Source organism: Microcaecilia unicolor, chromosome 1, assembly GCF_901765095.1.
Source record: "Microcaecilia unicolor chromosome 1, aMicUni1.1, whole genome shotgun sequence".
Lineage (NCBI taxonomy): Eukaryota > Metazoa > Chordata > Amphibia > Gymnophiona > Siphonopidae > Microcaecilia > Microcaecilia unicolor.
Genome location: NC_044031.1, coordinates 379811794 through 379835669, shown reverse-complemented (window position 1 = coordinate 379835669; position 23876 = coordinate 379811794). Strand labels below are relative to the sequence as shown.

Here is a 23876-nt window from a genome sequence, read left to right as displayed (position 1 = left end):
CCCACCGCCTCCATTTTTCAAGGTATATTGTAACTCAGTATGACTGATAACATTCCTGTTGACTTTTATTTTTCAAACAAACTTGAATTAGGCCTTGTATTAATCCTCCCTCCTTCCCCCTCCTCCTTTTGGGTACCGATCAGGAGGAAGCAGCTGCTAATGGTGCCCTGCTTAGAGTTCACAGCCAGTAAGGAGGAAGTAAAGAAACACTGAGATATCAGGCCTGAAGAAGGAGGCGTGCCTCAGAAGAAGGAGAATCAGATGAGCTGCAGTACCTCCACACAACCTCTCCAGCACTTCAATTGGTCTTTCATTACAGGATTCTTTTGTCAACTTTCAGAGTTGAGTAACACCAGTTGTTCCTCTTCCTCTTGCCAATCCCATCACCTTCGTTCGAAACCTTCTCCTTTTTTTTTACTTTACTTCTCATTGTTTTCACATTTTTCTGCATTGAGGACCCAGTAGTGCCAGATACAGTCAGTTCTCTCATCCGCTGTCGCTCGACTCCCCATAACGATGCAGGCCATCAAATGTGTGGTGGTGGGAGACGGGTAGGTATCACTTCCCTATTTTTAAATGTTTGATCTGTGTATATTTAGGGTTTTTTTTTTTCTCTTTTGGAACTTCCCAAAAAGGCCTCCTGGCCTCTCTTGCTCACACAGTGGCTTGTTGCAGTGTAATATGTGTTGAGATTCTGTAGCAAGCTAAGAGGTGGTGGGGGTACAGGAAGTGCTAAGGTGATGCAGAACGACACTAAAGAGTTTGAGGACGGGAAGGGTTGGAGGGCAGTAAGTATGAAAGATCTTGTGTAGGATGGCTGGGACTCACCCTTTCTGAATATCCCAGCACTGTCACTGCTCACAGAGTAAAGTGACAACCTAACTGCTATAGATGTACATTCAGTTCATTGATAACTTAAAAAAATCAAGTGTGTGCTAAATCTATGTAACACATGTTAACCAACATGCAAGAACATGGGATATGTCATTAAGTTGATTAATGTGTGTTAATAACAAATGTGGAAACAAACTGGAAAAAAAAAATCCAAAAATCAGAGAAAAGCACAAAAATGACTCAAAAATGAACCAGTTCTTTTTTGGACGTTCCTAAACTGTAGATCATAAGGAGCAGAGGAGTCTGACTGGAATTTTTCATTCCAAGGAGATTCTCACTGTGAAACACAGCAATAGAGGAATTGAAAAAAATCTGTACTGAGTCGCCTGCTTCATACAATCCGAACAGGTCACCATTCTGTCACAAGTCAGGGTGTGAATGTCATTTATTTTTCATTTTGTTTTAGAGAGTTTTCCAAGTGGCTTTTATTTATTATTTTTTTTTTTTTTTGGGGGGGGGGGTGGAATTTTTTTTTTTCTTCACTTCATTTCCGGCTTTAGCTTGTGCTATTTCCAAATAGCATTCATTTAAACCAAAAAAGGAAATAAAAAATGAACTTCGTTGTAAATGCTTTTTCAATCATACAATGCAGGTCCCTATCACAGATGGCCTGTACAGCAAAAAGTAACATCCAGAGGGAATGCAAATGTGACACCCATCAGGTTTAATCTGTGAGGGTATGTTTGTGAACCTGGGAGAGCGAGGGTTCTGCCTTTCTATTTCTGGAATATTCAAGAGCATCTTCACAGGAAAAAAAAAAGTAGCAGGTTTTACAGTGCTAGTTGGGTCTGTCTGGCTCCAGTAATTTAGAATTCTATGCAGCAGTGAATGAGACTTTTCAGCCTTTTTCACAGCAGTAACAGTGAACTTCTTAACAACACCAAATAGTCCTGCAGAAGCACTGAATGGGTTAATGCTAGTACCAGGAGAGAGTCAGTCATACAGATCTTTTTCATATGCCACAGATGAACTGTTTTTTGGGCTTGTCTTGTCTGCACTGTGTAAGAACTTCCTGTTTTAGATCACATGAGGAAGTCTGCACAGTAAATATCAAACTAACTGCAAAGTCCTAGAAGCAAAATGGAGAAATAAAAAAACAAAACAAAACTAGAGAGCACAGATACCACTTTGAAGGGACATCTGTCAATCCCAGGGACATGTAAAAGCTATATATTCCAGGGCAATGAAAGACAGCAGGGGGGAGGGGGAGTCAGAAATCTTTCATCTTTGGTTAAGTGGTCTTTTAAAGTATGTATGTGTATGTGTGGTTGGGGGGGGGGGGGCTCTGCTGTACATCACAGCTGAGATGCACTGACAGCTGGGAGGAGGTGAGGAAAGGAAGGGTCTCTACTAGAAAAGTAGGGGGTGCTGCAGTTTAAGAGTGAGGTTTATTGGAAGAGCTGTATATGGGTGTCATTACTGGACTACCAGGGAATGTTGGATGAAAGGATCACATCCCTTCCCCCATTTATGTCTCCCTTAATCTTACCCCATCCCTGGGATCCAAAAGGGAACAGTTGCTCTTACTTTGCCAGCGCCACATTCCTCATTGGTGATCCTTTTTGGATCCTTAGAATAAGTTAAAATAAAAGGGGTGGCACTAAATCAATGGGATATGTAGAAAACAAACCTGTAGAGCATTCACAAAGGATAAGTTTAGTCAATAGGAAGGAGAATGCAGGCTGGGCAACCAGGTTTTAGTATATACTGCCAATAGCAAACACTAAAATATTGGAAAACTGTAAGGCCCACTCCCCCCTCCCCAATGGAAAAATCCTACAAAGAAATGAAAACCAAAATAACAGGAAAGCCCTGCACATGCATAGCTTGTACAGTTGTGTGGTTTCCAAGGTGCATCTATTTGAGCTGAATTTAAAATGTGGCTGGCACAATGGAGATCTGTTATCAAACACTCACCATAAAATCCCAGTTTGAGAGCAGTAAAATGTCAGAAGTGATTTTTATGAGTCATAAAAAGGAGTAACCCATTAAAAAGCTAATTGTAATTTCACGATTTAATGGCAACACAAAGTCACATGGTCAATAGCATATATATACCATTGTGTTTGGGCCTAAGACCAGTGTAAACTGCCAAGATAGACCTCATGCTGTATATCAGTCACAAATAAATGGATAAACAACATTGATTGGCAGTACACTGCTATGATAAAGGTCACTCAAATTCACAGTCTCAGTCTATCTTGCAGTTACTCTGCCAAGAAAATAATGATGGTTACAGCTCAGGAAAGATTTTGTCCTTCAATATATTAAGTTCATGTCTTTTTGAAACAGAAAACGTGCTCTATGCCCAGCCACATTAAAAAATTAAGAAAGCAAGATGAACTAGGGCATGTTACATCTCAAATTACTGACCAGGCTAGATCTGAAAATTTCAAAATTTCTTGCCCCCAAACAAACCATTTTCCATACATACAGTAGCAACACAGTACATGACACCAGGTAGTCAGCCCAGTTATTTCGGTCTGCACTGCTAGATATATGTTCCAGTTGCAGGCCATAGAAGCCTGACTCCTTGTAGAATCTCACCCCTTATCGAAAGCTTGTGGTCAGTCTTACAAGGTGTTTTTTTTTCTTGTCCTCAGGAGCACTGGCCTGCTAATGCGCAGCTGATGCTCCAAAGGATATCTTAAAGGGCCTGGTGCTAGAGGAAGTGTCACATGAATCTACCCCCTCCCCCTAGAAAAGACCCCTTCCACAACCACCATCACCCCAGAAGACACCTTCTTAGCAGTGGCGAAGTCATCGGTGGGCCCAGATGTGCAGGAGCCAGTGGCGTAGCCAAGGGTGGGCCCAGGCCCACCCAGTAACAGCATACCTATGATGTGGCTGGCAGGGATCCCCAAGCCCCACCAGCCAAAAACTCCTAAGAACTGTCCCTCCTGCATACCTTGTAAATAACAGATCTTCATCTGCAGTGAGCAGTGACTAATACATACTGCTTGCACTGACCCCACAGCCTTTCTTCTGATGTATTCCCGCCTATGTGGAAAAAGGAAGTTGCATCAGAGGGAAGGCTGTGGGGCCAACATGAGCAGCATGTACTAGTTGCTGCTCGCTGACAGTGAAAATCTATTTAAAAGGTATGTGTGTTTGGTCGGGGGGGGGGGGGGGATATTTGAGAGACCATATAGCATGCAGGCAAGAGAGAGAGAGACCAAATCACTTGTGGAACAAGGCGGACTTCTTCTGCCCACCAATCTTGGGCCCAGGCCCACCCAAAATTGGGTGTCTGGCTACGCCTCTGGCAGGAGCCCACCCACTGTGGGCTCAGACCCACCCAGGAACAGTATTCCCTTCTGGTAGTTGGCCATGATCCTGCTGAATTCTTGTCTGAAGTCTCCCAGACCTCAGCAGCCCAGTTCTGTACTTGGTGGCAGCTCTATGAGTTGCCAACACTAGTACCTGTGCATTCTCAGTTTTCACGCATGTGCCAAAAACTGTTCATGCCCTGAAAACTGAAACATACACAGGCACCAGTGTCAGTAACTCATGGAGCTGTTGCCAACTACACAGCTGAGCTGCAGAGTTCTGGGCATGGGAGGAGAACTTTAGCTGGCGAGGCTTGGGGATCCTCTGCAGCTCAGATAATTATATTTTTTTTAAAGTTCAGTTTGTGTGAGGGTGGGGGTGGGGCACCAGAAAGGGCAGAGAAGGTTTTGAAAGGGAGAGAAGCAGATGTCTTTAGACTAACCCAAAGGAAAGCATTCCACCATGGCACCCCCCCCCTGCCCAACAAGATCCCCCCTCCCCAGGACTCTGTGTAGACCTCACTCGCCCTGCCCCCAGGACCTATCAGGGATTCCCCTGGTGTCAAACACCTAGGGCAGGAGTACTCCTCCATTATTCCTCCCCCATTGGATGCCAGGTTCAAAACAGTGCTGGCTCAACCCTAGTGGTTGTCTCACAATACTACTGCTAAGGTTTAAGCTGCCAAATAAGGGCATCTCCTTGAGCCATCATTTTACTATCACACTAATCATTTATATAATAAAATGTTGTCTTTGAGAACCTGTTTTGTCTATAGTAGAGAATGACAAGGGGACAAAGTTTCTTCCCTGTCCCCGTGGGTTCTGTCTCCATCCCCACCCCATCCCCGCAGATTCTGTCTCCGTCCCCGCCCCATCCCCACAGGCATCTCTGTCCCTGCTCCGTCCCTGCAGGTTCTGTCCCCATCCTCGCCCCGTCCCCATGGGCTCTGTCCTCATCTGCAGAAGCCTCGTACAATTATGATTTTATATTTAAACTAGCCGTTAAGCCCGTAACAACGGGCTAGTTTTTTGTTTTCCTATGGCCTCCTCCCCCCCCCCCCCCCCGTCTACCAACCCTGCTTTCTCCCCTGCCCTCTCCCCAAGTCCAGCAACCCTCCTCTCCCCCCTCCCATCTGCTCCATCCACCCGTGTCCATCAACTGTTCTCTCCCCTACCCTCCATCCTCGGGCTCCCATCCACTGCGATTGTGACCTCCTGTGCCCTGCCGTCCTGGCACTGCCGCCGCCACCGCCTTTGACCCTCCCCGGCGTCATCCCCCTCTTTCCGCCATCGTCGTGTCGTCAGTTCTCCATCGCTGTGTCTGTTTCCCTCAGTTCCGCCCTCTCCTTCCCTCCCTGCTCCCTCCTCCTCAGATTTCCATGCCCATGTCCAAGCCCTCCTCCCTATTGGGCTGTACTGCTGGTGGAGGCGGGGCTTGGACTTCTGCACTCTCAGCGTTCCGACTCTACTGCGCATTTGCAGGTGAGTTGGTCACTTACCATTTATATGTTTGATATTTTTATTAAAGTATAAAAAGGAACAATATGCTGTGCAACTGTTGTGTATAAATTACAAATAGAAAACAACAATAACAGCGAGCAGCTATAATAACCCTCCTCACCACCACCCTCTACCCTTCCAACCCCAACAATAGCTGATTTCTACTACCCCAAGGAATCCTAATCCACCCTGTTAAAATGTCCAGGGGCGCAAACCGGTCTGTATTCCCTATGATTATGAAACTGTTATGATTTTTTAATCTGTGGATGACTAAGAAGTCATCAACAATCTCAGGATTCAGTCTAGCTCTCCTGTCTTCTACAGTCCTTCCTGCAATAGAAGACGTCTTCTTAGAAGATGTGTTAGTAGCGGGATGTACAGGATCCCCCATGCAAATTTTGATGGTTGTGGCCAGCAAGTTTGCTTGTTTTTCCAAAAAATCAAAATACCGTTGTCTGCATCACTCAAACATAAATAACAGCCCACTTCATTAACAGATTTCAAATTAGAGAATGATACGGGGACAAAGTTTGTCCCCATCTCAGTGGGGTCTGGCCCCATCCCCACCCCGTCCCTGTGGGATCTGTCCCATCTTTCTCCTACAGTCCTTTAGAATCTCCCTATTCTTCAAGAACAAATCAAACCAGATTCATGAGGGGCAGAGCTGTAACTAGGATTGGCCATGGGGGCAGAAAATTGACTGAAATGCAACTGTGAACTGGTGATAGACGTGAAGGGGCATAATTGAACAAAAACGTCTATCTCCATGGGCGTTTATCTCCGAGAACGGGTCCGTGAAGGGGCGGACCGAACCGTATTTTCGAAAAAAATAGACGTCCATGTTTTATTCGACAATTTGTGAGCTTGACGTTTTTGTTTTTCAGTGATAATGGAAAATGAAAGCGCCCAGCTCAAAAACGAATAAATCCAAGGCATTTGTTTGTGGGAGGGGCCAGGATTCGTAGTGCACTGGTCCCCCTCACATGCCAGGACACCAACCGGGCATCCTAGGGGGCACTTTTACAAAAACAAAAAAAAAGGTAAAAGAGCTCCAGGTGCATATTACCCTTCCCTTGTGTGTTGAGCCCCCCAAATCACCCTCAAAACCCACTGCCCACAAGTCTACACAATTACTATAGCCCTAAGGGGTGAAAGGGGGCACCTACATGTGGGTACAGTGGGTTTGGGGGGTTGGGCGACTAATAAGCATTAAGCAGCACAATTGTAACAGGTAGGGGAGGGATGGGCCTGGGTCCACCTGCCTGAAGTCCACTGCACCCCCTAACAACTGCTCCAGGGACCTGCATACTGCTGCCAGGGAGGTGGGTATGACATTTGAGGGTGAAAATAAAAAGTTGTGAAACATCATTTTTTGTGGTGAGAGGGGGTTAGTGACCACTGGGGGAGTCAGGGGAGGTCATCCCCGATTCCCTCTGGGGGTAATCTGGTCATTTAGGGCACTTTTTGGGACCTTATTCGTGAAAAAACAGGGTCCAGGAAAAGTGCCCTAAATTCTAGCTACAAACGCATACTTTTTTTCCATTATCGGCGAAAGGCACCCATCTGTCCTCGGCCGATAACCACGCCCCAGTTCCACCTTCGCCATGCCTCCGACACGCCCCCGTCAACTTTGTACGCTTCCGCGATGGAGTGCAGTTGAAAACGTCCAAAATCGGCTTTCCATTATACCGATTTATTCGTTTTTGTGAGATAAACGTCTATCTCCCGATTTGGGTCGAAATCTAGGCGTTTTTCTCTTTCAATTATAAGGTGGATAGGAGCCTACTTTTCAAAATGATTGGGACTACTAAACTGAAGATAGTTTACCCCTTCTGAATACAGTAAATGAGTTAGCTCAGTGCTAGGGGTACTCAAGCATCCATTGTACCGTCACAGTCAACATTTTTAGTAGCAAATAAAAGCCAGGAAGAATGCAGGCAGTAGCCTTATATGTCACAAAGGTGCTCTGTGCAACACACCCCCAAGTGCTCCCATTGAACTCCTGCCCTGCCCACTTACATGAGGTCAGCAAAGGAAGCAAGTGGATGGGGTGCAATTCTGGCTCCTCAGCTTCGCTTGCACCGGCCGGCCGCACATAGCTTGCTACTACAGCCCTGAGTGCAGTTTACCTTCTTCCATCTAGATTGGAGAGGAAAGGATGAAAAAGTGAAAGAGATTTGAGGTACAGAGTTATGGAGACATGGCACATATCTGTTGGCCTGCAGCCAGGCACTAAAATACCTAGTTACAGCTCTGTTAAGGGTTGTGGTTAGCACATTCCTGAGCTCTTCTGTTTTTTGTTTTTCTATTTGCAAGAAATGGACTCTTATTGTCACATTTGCTCGCAGATTGCAACAGTTGATATATTTGGATGCTCTGTGAAAACAGTACCTGACATATCAATTTCTGATGGCCAACCATCTATAACTTTGGAGCTGGCTCTGCTTTAATCAGCTCTATATCTGCCATGGATATTTTTTGATTGAATATGTCTTTTACTGATTTGTCTAGTACAACTAGCAGTGCACACTGGTTTGCTAGACAAACACAACAGGAGGACGATTGGAGGATAAAACACTTTATTCTTGAGAGGACCCGACACGGCACCATGTTTCAGCTAAGAGCTTGCTTCACGGGTCTAGAATCAAAACAATGCATGATATAAATCGAATATCTATCTATCTATCTATCTATCTATCTATATATATATATATATATATATATATATATATATATATATATATATATATATATATAGTACATTGATAGGAAATGTATCTAAATCATAAAATAAATAATAAATAAGCTATGAATAATATACATATACACAAGAAGTAGATTTATATAAATGAATGTATGAAAAAAGAGGGGGTACTGAACAATTAAATATGCATATACATATATATAATAACTATAATGTGTAAAGGATTAAAACAGATGTGATATATTAAAAATAAATGCAAACAAATTCAACATTACAGATAAAAAACAGCAAATGGTTATGAAGCAGAACAACACACCTTTATGTGGTTTTTCAGTGTCTTTGAACTTATGTTGCAGTCTGTAGAAAAGAAAAAGGAACATAAGAAAAAAGGTTATAGTGAAACATTATTGCTCCCAATGGAAGCACTAGTCTGTAACATTACATTAGCTAGATATATGGATAATGGAAAGTCTGTCTTGAAAGATTACTAGGCCTGCCTCATGAGATTATCAGTCTGTTGTTAGGCATGTGCACAACCCCCAAAATATAGTTAATCTTTGTCTTAAACAAAGGTTTTGTGATTTGCATGATGTTTTTTAAAGATGTTTTCATACATTCATGGATTTTGTGTAGACAATAACATGGGGACGGAGACCTGCGGTAACGGGGATGGAGACAGAACGGGGATGGGGATAGAGCCCGTGGGGATGGGGATAAACTTTGTCCCCATGTCATTTTCTACTTTGAAGCCTGTTAATGAACTGGACTGTTGTTTATGTTTCAGTGATACAGACAACAATATTTAGATTTTGGGGGAAAACAAGCAAACATGCTGGCCACAACTAGCAAAATTTGCATGGGGGATCCTGTACATCCTGCTACCAGTACAACTTCTGAGAGGACATATTTTATTGCAGGAAGGACTATGGAAGACAGGAGATCTAGACTGAATCCTGAGATTGTTGATGACTTATTCATCCACAGATTTAAAAAATCATAACAGTGTTTCATAGAGCATATTTCTCCCCCGCTAAGGCATACAGAACGGGTTGTATTTTGTACCCCTGGACATTTTAACAGGGTGGATTAGTATTCCTTGGGGTAGTAGAAGTCAGCTATTGTTGGGGTTGGAAGGGTAGAGGGTGGTGGTGAGAAGGGTTATTTCAGTTGCATATTGTTATTATTGTTTTCTATTTGTGATTTATAAACAACAGTTGCACAGTATATTTTTCCTTTTTATACTTTAATAAAAAGATTTAAATGTAAAATCATATGTTTGAGGCTTTTGCAGATGAGGACAGAGCCCACAGGGATGGGGATGGGATGGAGACTGGGACAGAACCTGCGGGGATGGGGCGTGGACAGAGACAGGGCCTGCGGGGATAGGGTGGGAATGGATACAGAACCCACGGGGACAGGGACAAACTTTGTCCTCATGTCATTCTCTAATTTTGTGCATATTATCAGGGTGATTCAGTAACATGGGCACCTACAGTTAGATACACCACACACATGCATGTCATTAAAATACTGGCACATGCATGTATGTTGAATTTTCGCCTAAATGCTATTCCATAAATGCACACGTATATTACATAGTGAGTATAGGTGGACATACACATGGGTAGCATGTAGGTGGAGTTAATATTGGACTTTCACTTATGCATGTAGTTTCCAGAATACCATAAGTTACATGTGTATCACGGGGAACATAGGTACACATATTTATACCAATTCTATAGCTGGCATTAAGTATGTACATCTATTCACATATGTGTGTATATTCCTGGTTACACTAGTATACTATCCAGCTTATTTTCGAAAGAGAAAGATGCCCATATTTCAACCCAAATCAGGAGATGGGCGTCTTTCTCCCGTGGGCGAACAAATCGGCTTTCGATTAAACCGATTTGTTCGCCCACGGGAGAAACCGATTTGTTTCTCCCGTGGGCGAACAAATCGGTTTAATCGAAAGCCGATTTTGGTCATCTTCAACTGCACTCCGTCGCAGGAATGAACAAAGTGGACAGGGGCGTGTTGGAGGCGTGGTGAAAGCGGGACTGGGGCGTGGTTATCGGCCGAGGAGAGATGGGCGTCTTTAGCTGATAATCGAAACAAGAAGGGCGTTTTTGACGAGAATTTGGTCCGCTTTATTTGGACCCTTTTTTTTCAGGTCCAAGTCCCAAAAAAGTGCCCCAACTGACCAGATGACCACCGGAGGGAATCGGGGATCACCTCCCCTGACTCCCCCAGTGGTCATTAACCCCCTTCCACAAAAAAACCCCCCACTTTACAAACTTTTTTTCCCAGCCTGTATGCCAGCCTCAAATGCCGTTCTATCCTCTGACAGCCTTTCCCTGGCTCTGATGTGGCTCTCGGGTGAGTGTGACACCTTTTCTATTACACGCACTGCAGAGTCACATCAGCAATGCATTGTGGTGGGTGTAGGGTATTGGGCTCCGTGATTCCACTAGCTTGTGTTAAATGCTCACGATGTTGGTAGTTGGTAGGCTCTACTTCCATGGTGCTTTTCCCTCTGCTTACTGGGCCAGAGTGTTTTGTTTCCGGTAGTCCATGAGGTAGTGGTCATTTTTGTAAGCCAGTTTTAGCTCCCTTTCATGTGTTACCCACGTTACTGAAAGTGGGCATTGTACGGCATTCTGCCAGCTCTGACCTACTGCTAATCTCAGTACCAGGGAGACTCTTTGCCAGTGGGGCACAACCTCTGATCTGCAGTTAACTGTGAGTAAACATGCTTATTTCAATAAAGGACGTTTTCGGAGACATTAGTCTTCAGATGTCAACTGGTGTGCCAAGGTTCTATAGCAGCAACAAGTCCTAGAGGCCTGGAGCACTTTTAGTGGGTACCACAGTGCACTTCAGGCAGGCGGACCCAGGCCCATCCCCCCTACCTGTAACACTTGTGCTGGTAAATGGAAGGCCTCCAAAACCCACTGTACCCACATGTAGGTGCCCCCTTCACCCCTAAGAGCTATGGTAGTGTTATGCATTTGTGGGTAGTGGGTTTTGGGGGAGGGGGTTGGGGGCTCAGAAGCCGTGGTAAGGGAGCTATGCATGTGGGAGCTGTTTCTGAAGTCCACCGCACTGACCTCTGGGGTGCCCAGTTAGTGTCCTGGGATGTCAGGGGGGCCAGTGTGCTATGAATCCTGGCCCCTCCCATGACCAAATGGCTCGGATTAGGACGTTTTTGAGCTGGCCGGTTTTAGTTTCCATTATCGCTAAAAAAAAACAAACGCCCAGCTCAGAAACGAACAAATCCATGGCATTTGGTCTGTACAAACCGTATTTTTGAAACAAAACAAAGATGTCCATTTTTTTTCGAAAATAAGGTCTGTCCCTCCTCTTCACGTACCCATTTTCGCACATAGATGCCCATGGAGATAGGCGTTCGCGTTCGATTATGCCCCTCCATGGTGCTTATATTTACAAAGGCAGGATATGGATGTACAACACTGCAGAAAGTTCAAATAGCAAGGGGCTTGGTTTGGGTAAGCTTTGAGTGGGACTAGAGAGGGCCCAAAATATAGATGTGCAACAGTGATTACAGAAGGGGAAGGGATAGCCATGTCTAAAAGGAATGACCTCGTTATTTAGATCTGGTACAGGCATGTCCAGGTTTCAGAAAGGTGCTCTGATTGAGCAGCTGTCACTCATAGGGATTAAGGCAGTGGTTCCCAACCTTTCTCGGTTCAAGGCATCCTTATAGGCAGATGATCAAAAGCCCTGCACTGTTCCAAACAGTGCTCTAAAAATAGCACTGGAACAGTGCAGGGCTTTACCGCACCTATGATCAGAGATAATTGCATGCAAATTTAAGCACGCAATTCTCTCTGGTTATGGGGTAGATGTGCAGGAGGATTGTATCTGAGCACATGCTCAGACACAATCCTCCCACACTTGTTTGACAGGTCTGGGCTGTCAAAAGCCCAGACCTGTCAAACACAGGGGCTGGAGGTCCATGGGACCACCAGACCCCAACTTCCCCCGCCCAAGCCATGCGATACAAGTGCTGGAGGTCCGACGGACCGCCGGTCCCCCCCAACCCGAACCGCCCCCCCCCCCGACACAGGTTCAGCAGTCCCAGAAGGAACCCCGAGCCAAGCCAACCCCCCTCCTCTCGGCAACAGGGGGCTGGAGGTCCGACGGACCTTGTCCCCCTGACTCCCCAACAGGTTTGGGGGGGGGGCTGGATATCTGGTGGGTCTCCAGCCTCCCTAACCCTTCCCCAACATCCCTCGGATGTCCATGGTGGCCCAGTGGGCTGCGGGTGAATCCCCCCCACCTGGTGGTCTAGCTACCCTTCCCACCCCCCCTACCTTAAGTCTGAGGAGGGAGGTGGCCTCCCTCCTCGTCCATTGGTGCCGACTGCAAAATGGCGGCACCCAGCCCTGTCCAGTGCCTGAATGTGACTCATCTTGAGTTTGGACTTGGAAAATGAAAACAATAAGTCCAAATCCAGCCCCACCCTCCAGCAATCTTTCTTCCCTGGACCTGATACACCACATCAATGGCATGTTCAAGTTATTTTAAACTATCCACACACTGGAGGAGGGGGGGGGGGGGGCAAAGATTCAAAGACACTGACTACACATTATAGGAAAATAAATTTAACACAAAAAGGTATTCTGGGGTGCACCTTTAATCCCCTGTGCCTCTTACTGCCTCTGCTGTGCCCCCTCAGTCTGTCTGCTGCTCCTGTGTGCTGGAACCCAGGTTAACATGATAACACTGCTCTGCCGCCAGGTCCTCCTTCCTGACGCATTCCCTCCCACCTATGTGGAAACAGGAAGTACTTCATATAGGAGGTGGGGTGAGGCAGAAAGAAGGACCCGACCTGTGGTCAGGGACAGAGCAGCGTTAACGCATTAACACACTATAAGGTCCCGGCACACAGAAGCAGGAGACCAATCAGCCTTCTGTCTGTGTGCCCGCTTGCCAACCAGAAGCCTTGCCTTAGAGGCCGGGCCCAAGGGAATCTTGCCCCTTCTCTCAGAGGCCCTGGTAGAGCCTGGGATTCACTGCGGCTGCTTCTCCCAGGATATGGTGGAGGCATGCATGTGCAGGTGTGCTTATTCTGCATTTCCGCCTGTGGCACCCCTGTGAGTTTGCTGTGGCACACTAGGCACTGCAGCGCACAGTTTGGGAAATGCTGGATTAAGGTATAATACCTCCTTAACCCCCCAGAGTTTCCTGCCTTTTTCCCTCTGCCTTTGAAAGTGAAACCAGAAAGGATGATAGCTTCTGGTATTATGGGCATTCTGCACAAAGCAGCAAGCAAATCTGAGGTGTAGCCTTGAGGTTAATGCAGTGTTTTGTAAATCAATTGATACCAGTTCAAATCCTACTTCAGCTTTCTTTTTTTTAATTGTGAGCCCTTCAGAGACAGAAAAATACATATTGTACCTAAATATATAAGACACCTGCAAGCCTGAAAACTATTGAAGTGGTGTAAATTCAGGTACAGTAGGTGTTTTTCTGTTCCTAGAGGGTTCACAAAAAAAAAATCACACTTAAGTGGGATTTGAATCTGGGTTCCCTGAATCTCAACCCACTGCTCTAACAACTAGGCTATCTCTCTGCTCTGTAAGGGTATCTCTGTGGTCATTTTATAAGATGGATATTCCTATACTGCTATACAGATGTCCTTGTCCCTTGTTTTGTCCTATTCATAATTTGGCCATTTCTGTTTGCAAAATTGCTGTTCATGCTGGATGTTTCCAGCACATGGACATCCATCTCATGTATTTTCGAACAGGATGTACCCTGTTGAAAAATACATGTGAAATGGACATGCATTTGTGATGTTCTGACTTGGATGTCCCTATTCTGAGTTGGACGTCCATCTGAAAATACCATTCTATAGAAATACTGTAGGTGCTTACTTTTCTTTATAGAAACAGGAACCTAAATATTGGCACACTTGAATAAAATTACACCCTGAATACATGCAATAACTTTTCGGTTTGTGCAAATTGGTTGTGCATACTTTAACTCAGGTATATTCTATTCTATTTTATTGTTTTCGAGATATTTGTGTCCCGCTAATATCAATACTGAGTCTAAGCAAGTTACATAAATTCAAAAACAATAAAATTAAGAAAGTCCTACTAAGACTACTCATTCAAGTACTTATTGAAAAGGTAAATCTTCAATCCTTGCAGAACTGCAAATAACCCAAAAACCGCTCGAATTTGTCCAGGTATAGAATTCCACAATTTACTAGCTTGAAAAATAAAAGAACTTTCGTGAAATCTCTTGTAGTGAACTTTTTTGACAGATGGAAATCCCAACTGTAAAGTGGAATGAAAACTGGAATTCACTCGAAAAGCAGGGTATCAGCTGTGAAAGAAGAGAGGAACAATTCCCCTGTAGTATGTTAAATACGATACAAGCTGTCTTAAAAATATTTGTGCAGAAACTGGTAACCAATGTAAACTTCTTAGCAAAGATGTCACGTGATCATAACAAGAACAGCCAGAGATCATCTTGGCTGCAGTATTTTGTAAAAACTGCAACCTTTTGACTAATCTTGAACTTAGTCCAACGTATAAAACACTACAATAATCCAACTGAGATAGCACAATAACCTGAACCAACATACGAAAATGTTCAGTAAAAAAAAAAAAAGAGATCTTATTGCTCTCAATTGCCTTAATTTAAAAAAAGTGATTTGAGTGCACTTCAAATGTATACGCACCTGTACAAAATGAATGATCACACCCCTATCTGTTCTGCTTTTCCTGTTATGTATCTGTTTATTGCATAGATGATACCAACCTGCCTTTGCTGTCTTTCATTTTTAGACCTCATCAGCTTCTCCTGGGTGCTAGATTAGTGATAATGAGCCAAATATTGTACATAAGTACATAAGTAATGCCATAATGGGAAAAGACCAAAGGCCCATCAAGCCCAGCATCCTGTCCACGACAGCGGCCAATCCAGGTCAAGGGCACCTGGCAGCTTCCCAAACGTACAAACATTCTATACATGTTATTCCCGAAATTGTGGATTTTTCCCAAGTCCATTTAGTAGCGATCTATGGACTTGTCCTTTAGGAAACCATCCAAACCCTTTTTAAACTCTGCCAAGCTAACCGCCTTCACCACGTTCTCCGGCAACAAATTCCAGAGTTTAATTACGCGTTGGGTGAAGAAAATTTTTCTCCTATTTGTTTTAAATGTACTACACTGTAGTTTCATCGTATGCCCCCTTGTCCTCTATTTTCTATTCTTCATAGGGAAGTCGTCCCCATCCCCGCTATCATTTTCGTCGCCCTTCGCTGCACCTTTTCCAATTCCACTATATCTTTCTTGAGATGCGGCGACCAGAATTGGACACAATGCTCAAGGTGCGGTCGCACCATGGAGCGATACAACGGCATGCTCCTAACTATGGGGTCCTTTTACCCAAGCTGCGGGAAAAAAGGGCCCTGCGCTAGCAGTGGGGATTGTTTTTCCTGTGCGCCAGGGCCTTTTTAGCGCAGTGGTAAAAAAGCCCCCAGACACACTTGGCCATGCGGTAAGAGAACTCTTACCACACGGCAATGCGGCAGGAAGCCCTTACCGCCACCCACTGAGGTGAGGATAAGGGCTCCACACCAACCAGGTGGTAACCAGAAAGTGCGCGTTGATGCCCGATTACCGCCGGATTGTTATCATGCAAGCCTTTTCTGGGGGTTTTCTTTTTCCCCCGGAAATGACACATGCTCAGGGCGGGACTACCGCCAGTGGCTGCGTTGGGCCAGTAGTAGTCCCAGAAGAGAGAGCGGTAAGCCCACAATGAGCCTACCACAGCTCTGTAAAGGACCCCTATGAGAGATATAGGCCCAAATATTCAAAACAATTTAAATGGCCAGAAACGGCTACTGGGCTTGTCTGGGGCTAACTAGGCACATTCGGTAGCACTTAACCAGAAAGGGGAGGGGGGTTGAGTCAGCCCTTAGCTGGTTAAGTGCCAATATTCAGCCCTTAAGAGCTAGATTCTATATATGGAGCCAAAAAGCTTGGTGCTGAAAAAAGTGCTATTCTATAAGCCTTGCTTACTGTTAGGCTTGGTTTATAGAATAGCGCTTACACCCAGGAGTCATGCTAAACTTTAGGAGCAGCCATTTGCACCAACTGAAACGTGGTGCAAATGTACATGCCTACATTACGCACATTTGCCCATTATTCTATAACAACATGCATTAATTTTCAGAAATGTCCCTGTTATGCCCATGACCCTCCCTTTTCCACGCTTCCTTTTTCAGGTTGTGCGTAATTTATACATGTAAATGCCAATTAAATCTAATTAGTGCCTATAATTGCTTGTTAATTTGCCAATTATTGGCACTAAATAGCTTATTAATTAGTTTTTAATGATTTAGAATTAGGGGGTAACTGGCTAAGATAACCTTATAAATAGGACCACATAAAACATAGTCTTATCTTTATGCAGTTCATCTTAGCCGGTTACGTGCTGAATATCTCAACTAACCAATTGTGTTTTAGCCGGCCTCGCGTGCCTGGATATTTAATGCTGGTGCCTGGACAAGTCCTGGCATTGAATATCCAGGAAAAAAGCCATGAGAGGTCAGCAAAATGCTGACCACAGCCAGCTCCTAACTTGGCCTCTTTGGGAATTTTCTAGAATATTATTTGTGTGGAGCATAGGCAGCTTTCGTGATGAAATAGCAGAGTGTAATAGAATTCTGAGAATGCTGAACTTTCCTCATTTGTCTTTCAGAGCTGTGGGTAAAACCTGTCTTCTGATTAGTTACACCACCAATGCCTTCCCCGGAGAGTACATCCCCACTGTGTAAGTATTCCTACTGACTGAGAATGAGCAAAGCTAGAGGAGCGTTAGATACAGCAGCGGGACTTCACGCCATCGCTTTCTATCTTTCTAATGAGTGAATTGCTCTACAAATTGGTCGTGGTCTCCAGATCGCTAATATTCCTTGCCTGGCAACAGAACTCTGAATCACTAGTGACTCCTAATTATATAACTGAATAAGGTCCCTTTGAATATTGACCGTTCTGTGAATTATCAGAATGACTGTACACTAAGGGCTCACTAAGGGCTCTTTTTACTAAGCGACGATAAGCCCAATGTGGGCTTACCATTCGCTATACAGGAAGTGCCGCCAGGCTACCGCAGCAGCCTGGTGGTACTTCCCACCCCTAGCGCGCCGTCATTTCTGGCTCTACAAAAATTTATTTATTTTTTTAGTGCCTGAGTGTATCAGGCGGTAATTGGGCAGTGCCGCGTGCTGCCCAGTTACTGCCAGGTTAACGTGGGAGCCCTTACCGCCAACTCAATGGGTGGCAGTAAGGGGTCTCCCCAAAATGGCTGTGCGGCAAGTGTGGCACTTGCTGCCCGGCCATTTCCTGTCAGAAAGCGATACTTCTCTTTTACCAGCTGTAGTAAAAGGGGGCCTTGGCACGCATGTAAAACACGCACCTATACCAGCGCCAGCCCCCTTTTGTCGCAGCTTGGTAAAAGGGGCCCTCAGGAGCCATTGTACTAATCAGCATTTAACACATTTAGTGCAGGAAAATGGGATACCGCAGAACAGGTTAAAGCCTTTTGCGGTATTTTTCCCTTTTCTGTGCACTAACTGTTTGCTAACAATTTTAAAAAAGTATATTTTTGGAGGGGGCGCTGCATGAATTTTTGATTTAACAACTGTGATCTGATAGTTACCAGTGGTATAGCAAATATAAATAAAATGAGTGGAGAATGGGCATGGAAGCATTAACCAGCTATTGCATTCAGATTACTATGCGCTAACTTGCGAACGCATAGTTAATGCACGAACACTTAGCCCTGGATTCTATATATATAGCACCCAGATTTATGTACTCAAATTAACTGAATAATGAGCCTTTAACTACCATTAATTGGCTCCTAACAACCAATTATTGATGTTAATTGGAACTAATTAAAATTTGCATGTGCATCTGGCTGTACGCTATTCTATAAGGCATGGCGGCTAACTTTTCTAGCGCATAACTTAAAAGGGTGCATCAGTGACATAGCCAGACCCAGTATTTTGGATGGGCCCAAAGCTAACTTAAATGGGCCCTTCCACGGCATGGCACTCCACAGCCCCCCCCCCCCCCCCCCCCCCCCCCGGAGATATAAAAACACATAGATTTTTTCACCTACCCCACATCAACATTTCTCCTCCTTCGTGGTGTCTTGGTATCTGCCTGCCCATTGCTGAACCCTGTCCCTCCCTGGTGTACCTTACAGGTGTCCCCGGCACCTGCAGTGATTCAATTATTGCTGTATGCGCCGGCCATGTAGGCTTCCATTGGCCGGGTCTCGCCAGACAGGAAATGATGAAAGCAAGGGCAGGACCCAGCCAATGGAAGCCTGCAGGTCCAGTGCAGGCAGCAATAATTGAATCACTGCAGGCGCCGGGGATGCCTATAAGGTACACCAGGGAGGGATGGGCTTCAGAGACGTGCAGACAGATGCAGTGGAGGAGTAGAGATGTTGATGTGGGGTCCCTCCACTGGGAGGGTCTGTGCCCAACCAGGCCCACCTGTAGCTACACCACTGGGGTGTGTGGCCATGGGTATGTCAGGGCATTCCGAAAAGTTACACTTCCAGTTTTACAATACTGGCTCCATGTACTTAACTTGGGTTCCAGTATTTATAGCAGGTTTCATCAGGCTTAAGTCTGGTGCCTAAAGTTAAGCATGGGATTCAGCGCTAAGGGCCAGATTCTATATATGGTGCCTGAAAACTCCACATGGATTAAAATTCTGCCTAAGCATATTCTGTAAACGGTGCCTTTATTTAGTCATGGTATATAGAATATGCTTAGTTGATATCACAGCGCTTAAAGCTGCATTCATTTACAACAAGGAAAATGTGGCGTAAATTCTGGAATGTAGATTTAGGCATATTCTATAACAGTACACATAAATTTCAGAATGTCACTAGGCTACTTCTCCAGTTATTGCTTGTTAAGAGCTGTTAACAATGCTTAGCTTGTTAAAAAAATTAATCTATGTGCGTAGTTATAAAATATGCCTAGATGTATGCACAGAGTCGCACATAACTTTAGGTATGCTATATAGAATCCGGGGGTAAAGGGTAACTTCTACAAGTAGCACTTAAAAATCGGCACGGAAAATTTTACATGCTGAGCACTGTTCTATAAATGGTATATGTCAAATATAGAATAGCACTTAGGGCATAAATTGCACCTAACTTTAGATGCTAGCAATTACACCTGCTAAAAGCTGGTGAAAATGTCAACACCAAGTTCAGCCGAATTCTGTATTTATGCACGTAATATTTTGGAACACCCCAAGCCATGCCCTTAAAAATGTATACACATTAGGATTTATGCATGGATCATTATAGAATACAATCTGCATTTAACTCCTAATTAAGGCCAATTAACACTAATAATTGGCTGTTAGCCGCTAATTATTGGTACTGATTGCTTTGTTAATCAATTAAGTTGTGTGCAGAAATTGACAAGGTGTCCTGATTTGCATCTGCAATTTTCGTCACTGTTTATAGAATCCGGGAGTAAGCCCAGATTTCAGGGCACCTTAGTAAAAGGACCCCTAAATAAAACAAAAAAATGCTAAATGTAATAGCGCATATTCAATTAACGAGGGACCCTTTTACTAAAGCTTAGTGCAATCTTAGGGGCCCTTGTACAAAGGCAGATAAGGGCCTACGCATGTCCAGCATGCGCCAAATCAGCATGACCACCTGTCTACCGCATGCCCCAGGCGGTAGAAAATATTTTCTATTTTCCACCACGTGGCGCTTACCTGGCGGTAAATGGCCGTGGATTCACACTGCATGCCTACTGAGCGTGAGACCATACCGCTATGTCAATGGGTGGCGGTAAGGTCTCAGGCAGAAAATGGACATGCGCTGGTTTTTATTTTGCCACGCATCCATTTTCCGGCCCCTTAAAAAAGGCCAATTTTCCAGGACGCGGCAAAACTGGCCTAGCGCACACACAAAAGATGTGCTCGTACTGCCGCAGGCCATTTTTTGCCGCAGCTTAGTAAAAGGACCCCATAACTAGCAGACATTAGCATGCGATAAAACCCATTATATAGCTATGGGCTTCTTAGAAATCAGCTTGTGCTGATTCTGTTAACACCTGCTAAGCTTTAGTAAAAGGGCCCTTGAGTGTGCAGATAAAAATACACAGATATGGAATGGCTTACCCCCAGCCCTAAAAACTATGGATAATCTAAGCAACTTTCGCAAATCTCTGAAGACACATCTCTTTAATAGAGCCTACAAAAAGACCCCTTAAAGACACAAATCACCTCCTAAACTATTCTATTCTAACATCATCTTCTCTAACTCCTCATCCATCTTCTGCTTACTTTTGATTGTATCCAATATCCTGTCAAGACTCTGTCATAACAACACTCTGTAAGCCACATTGAGCCTGCAAATAGGTGGGAAAATGTGGGGTACAAATGTAACAATAATAATAATAATAATAATAATATTCTAATCAATTCTATAATATGTCAATTTCACTTTTTTACATATATTTTCCTCGAATTTATGCTTTTTTGTTCATTTTTTCTTAGGATGCCCCTCTCTTTATATTTTTGTGTGTGTTTGTGTGTATTGTACCTAATGCCTTTACTTCTTTCATTTGGACACTAGAAACTACAGCAGAAAAGCCAGCAGTCACATTCCTGGTAATGTTGGGGAAAAGGAAAGGGGTTGTGGCAGAGTGAAAAAAAGAAAGAGAGGGACAAAGGAAAGAAAAATTTCTTGAAGACTGAGAAAGTGAATGGTGATGGTTGTTTGGCGTGTCAAAGAAGAGGACACTCCATAAAGCTAACAGTCAGCAGATTGAAAACAAATTGTAGAAAGTTTTTTTAAAAATTTTGTAATGCAATGCATGATTAAGCTGTGGACTCTGTAACTGGAGGACATGGTCAAAGCATCTAAAATAGCAAAATTCCTGAAGGTAAAGTCCATAAATAATTATTAGCCAGGTAAACTCAGGAGAGCCATTTCCCATCCCTGGAAATGAGCTATGAGAAATAGATCCATTTTTTGGGAACTGTTGGGTACCTTTGACCCCAATTGGTCACTGGGCTCAATGATCTTTGACTCAGCATGGCTTCTTTTACTGTTTATATTCTCTCCTGTTCCTTTTCTCAGTCACCTTTTTTTTGTTTCTTAATTCTAGATTTGATAATTACTCTGCCAATGTTATGGTCGACAGCAAACCAGTTAACCTGGGACTATGGGATACAGCTGGACAGGAGGATTATGACCGACTAAGGCCACTCTCCTACCCTCAGACGGTAGGTTGATATCAGGAATGTTTTTCTAAAATCATCTCTATGCAATGTCTATTGGACTTCAACAAACTCCTGTCAATACACCGAATAATGCAACAGGATTTGAAACTGTACCATGCATGTACAGTGCCCACAGCAGAGGTCGATTTGATGTATTATATTTGATAGTCTGCTTTTTTACAAACAATTTACTCTAAAGTGGATTACAATGTAAACATACATATAGAATACAATACACATAAACAGAAACAAACTCTGGTGAGAGACATATTGATTATGAGCTAGTCATGCATGCAATTAGATTTTATGACTATTCTCAAGGATAACCTAAAACCAAAACTGTGGTAGCTTTCAAGAATGGAAGTTTAAGACCCATGGCCCAAAAGCATTCACTGTCCCAAGAGATCCCAAGTCCTCAGGACCATCTGAGATCCCCTAGAGAACCTTAATTCCGCAGATCACATGACAGCTCCAGAGAATCAATATTCCCTAGGGAAAATGCATACAGAACCTTAATTTCCTATAACCCAATGATTTCCAAGCTCTTCCTTGAAACCAGCCAAATGGGTCTGATTTTCAGGATATCAGCAATGAATAAACCCAATTTATTGTATTTATAAAGGCTTTAGATATCGTTTTCCTGAAAATGTTCATTCAAAATAATTAACACTTCTCCATAAAACACAATTTAAAAGATTAAGGGATATGTCTAGTAAAAGGTGTTATGCCCTAATGCATGCTTAACATATGTGAAAACACATACCATAAAGGAGGAAATTCTTTATATGGTGCCTAAAACAACTGCGCGGAAATAAGCGTATTCTATAAAATTAAGGCTTGGTATACAGAATATGCCTTATCAATACTGCAGCACCTAAAGCTATGCGCATTCATTTATGCCAATAAAAACCTGATGTAAATCCATGTGTGTAGATTTAGGCGCACTAAGGTGTATTCTGTAATTGCACGCGTAACTGTTGGAACACCCACGGAAGGCCCATAAACACACCCCTTTTTAGCTACACGTGTTTAATTTGAACTGTGCGTTTTGCAATTTAGACACGCAGTTCTTTATAGAATATGCTTACTGATTTCCGTGCATAAGTTATAATTATTGCCAATAAGCACTCGTTATTGCTTGTTAAGTGCCATTAAAAATGCTAATTTATCTTGTTCCGCCAATTAAGTTATGTACTTATCTCCCCGTGAATCTAGGCGCCCTATAAATGTCCAGCATGCGCCAAATCAGCATGACCACCTGGCTACTGCATGCCCCAGAATCTAAGGAAAGTGTGTTAAAGCATTTTGTATTGAGTAACTTTGTACGGGTGAAGCATGGGGGTACATATTTATTTTTATTTATTTTCTGGAGGGAGTGTGTCAGGGCGCATTTCAATCACCTCATGTTAACCGGTTAGCACATCCATAAGGCAAGAGCTCTTAGCACTTCCTAAATAGGAGGCTCAAGTTCTTCCCCATCAACCTTTGTTTGAGGGGCTTATATTGAGGTGCTCATCTTGGGAGCTGATCTTAGAGGAGTACTCCTGAGGCATGGGGATCAGGTCCATGGGGAATATTGGCTGCAAGGTTTTATTTTGAGCACTTTTGGGCAGCAGCCATGCTACCTGATTGTGGTTGCGTGGCTGCATTTAATACCACTTCTTGAGATGCAACAACTGAGGAGAGTGAGCCTATAGCAGGATTGCCTACATTTATTGATTCATAACGTTAAAGGTGCAGAGAATACTGAATTTAACAGCTCCAGTGGCATTAGACTCCTGATACAGACCAGGAGGCCGAAACACAAACCCAAAGCAAAGATTTAAAAAAATACATAAAACAGAGCACAGTACAGTAGACAGACACCAACCCCCACAGGCATTATTGTCATTCCCATGTATTACCATTATCATAATCATTTATGATAATGAAGGAAGAAGGGTCTGTTGAAAAAGGGCAAGGTACCAGTGGGAAATGTTCAGATCCATCAACTAAGAGATTCATATTTTTTGCATTTGACTCCTGTACCAAGTAAAGATCCACGCAAAGGATGGAATGGGTAGAAGTGAATCGCTTGTTTACTCTTTCCAAAAATACTAGGACTAGGGTCCTGTTCTCTGGAATTTATATTTGAAAAGACCTGTTTAATCAGCTGCCATGCATATTCATTGTGGTTATCCTGAGAACCTT

The 23876-nt window shown here is 43.8% G+C and overlaps 1 protein-coding gene across 1 annotated transcript in view; it reads left to right on the top strand.

Moving 5' to 3' along the window:
- The first annotated feature begins 264 nt into the window (after positions 1 to 264).
- Positions 265 to 23876, top strand: part of RAC2 (Rac family small GTPase 2) — an 84323-nt gene continuing 60711 nt past the window's right edge. Inside the window, exons 1-3 of the mRNA XM_030210247.1 lie at positions 265 to 551; positions 17113 to 17184; positions 21572 to 21689. Of these exons, the coding sequence (XP_030066107.1) occupies positions 517 to 551; positions 17113 to 17184; positions 21572 to 21689 (225 nt within the window). The 5' untranslated portion in view covers positions 265 to 516. The remainder of the gene's footprint in view (positions 552 to 17112; positions 17185 to 21571; positions 21690 to 23876) is intronic.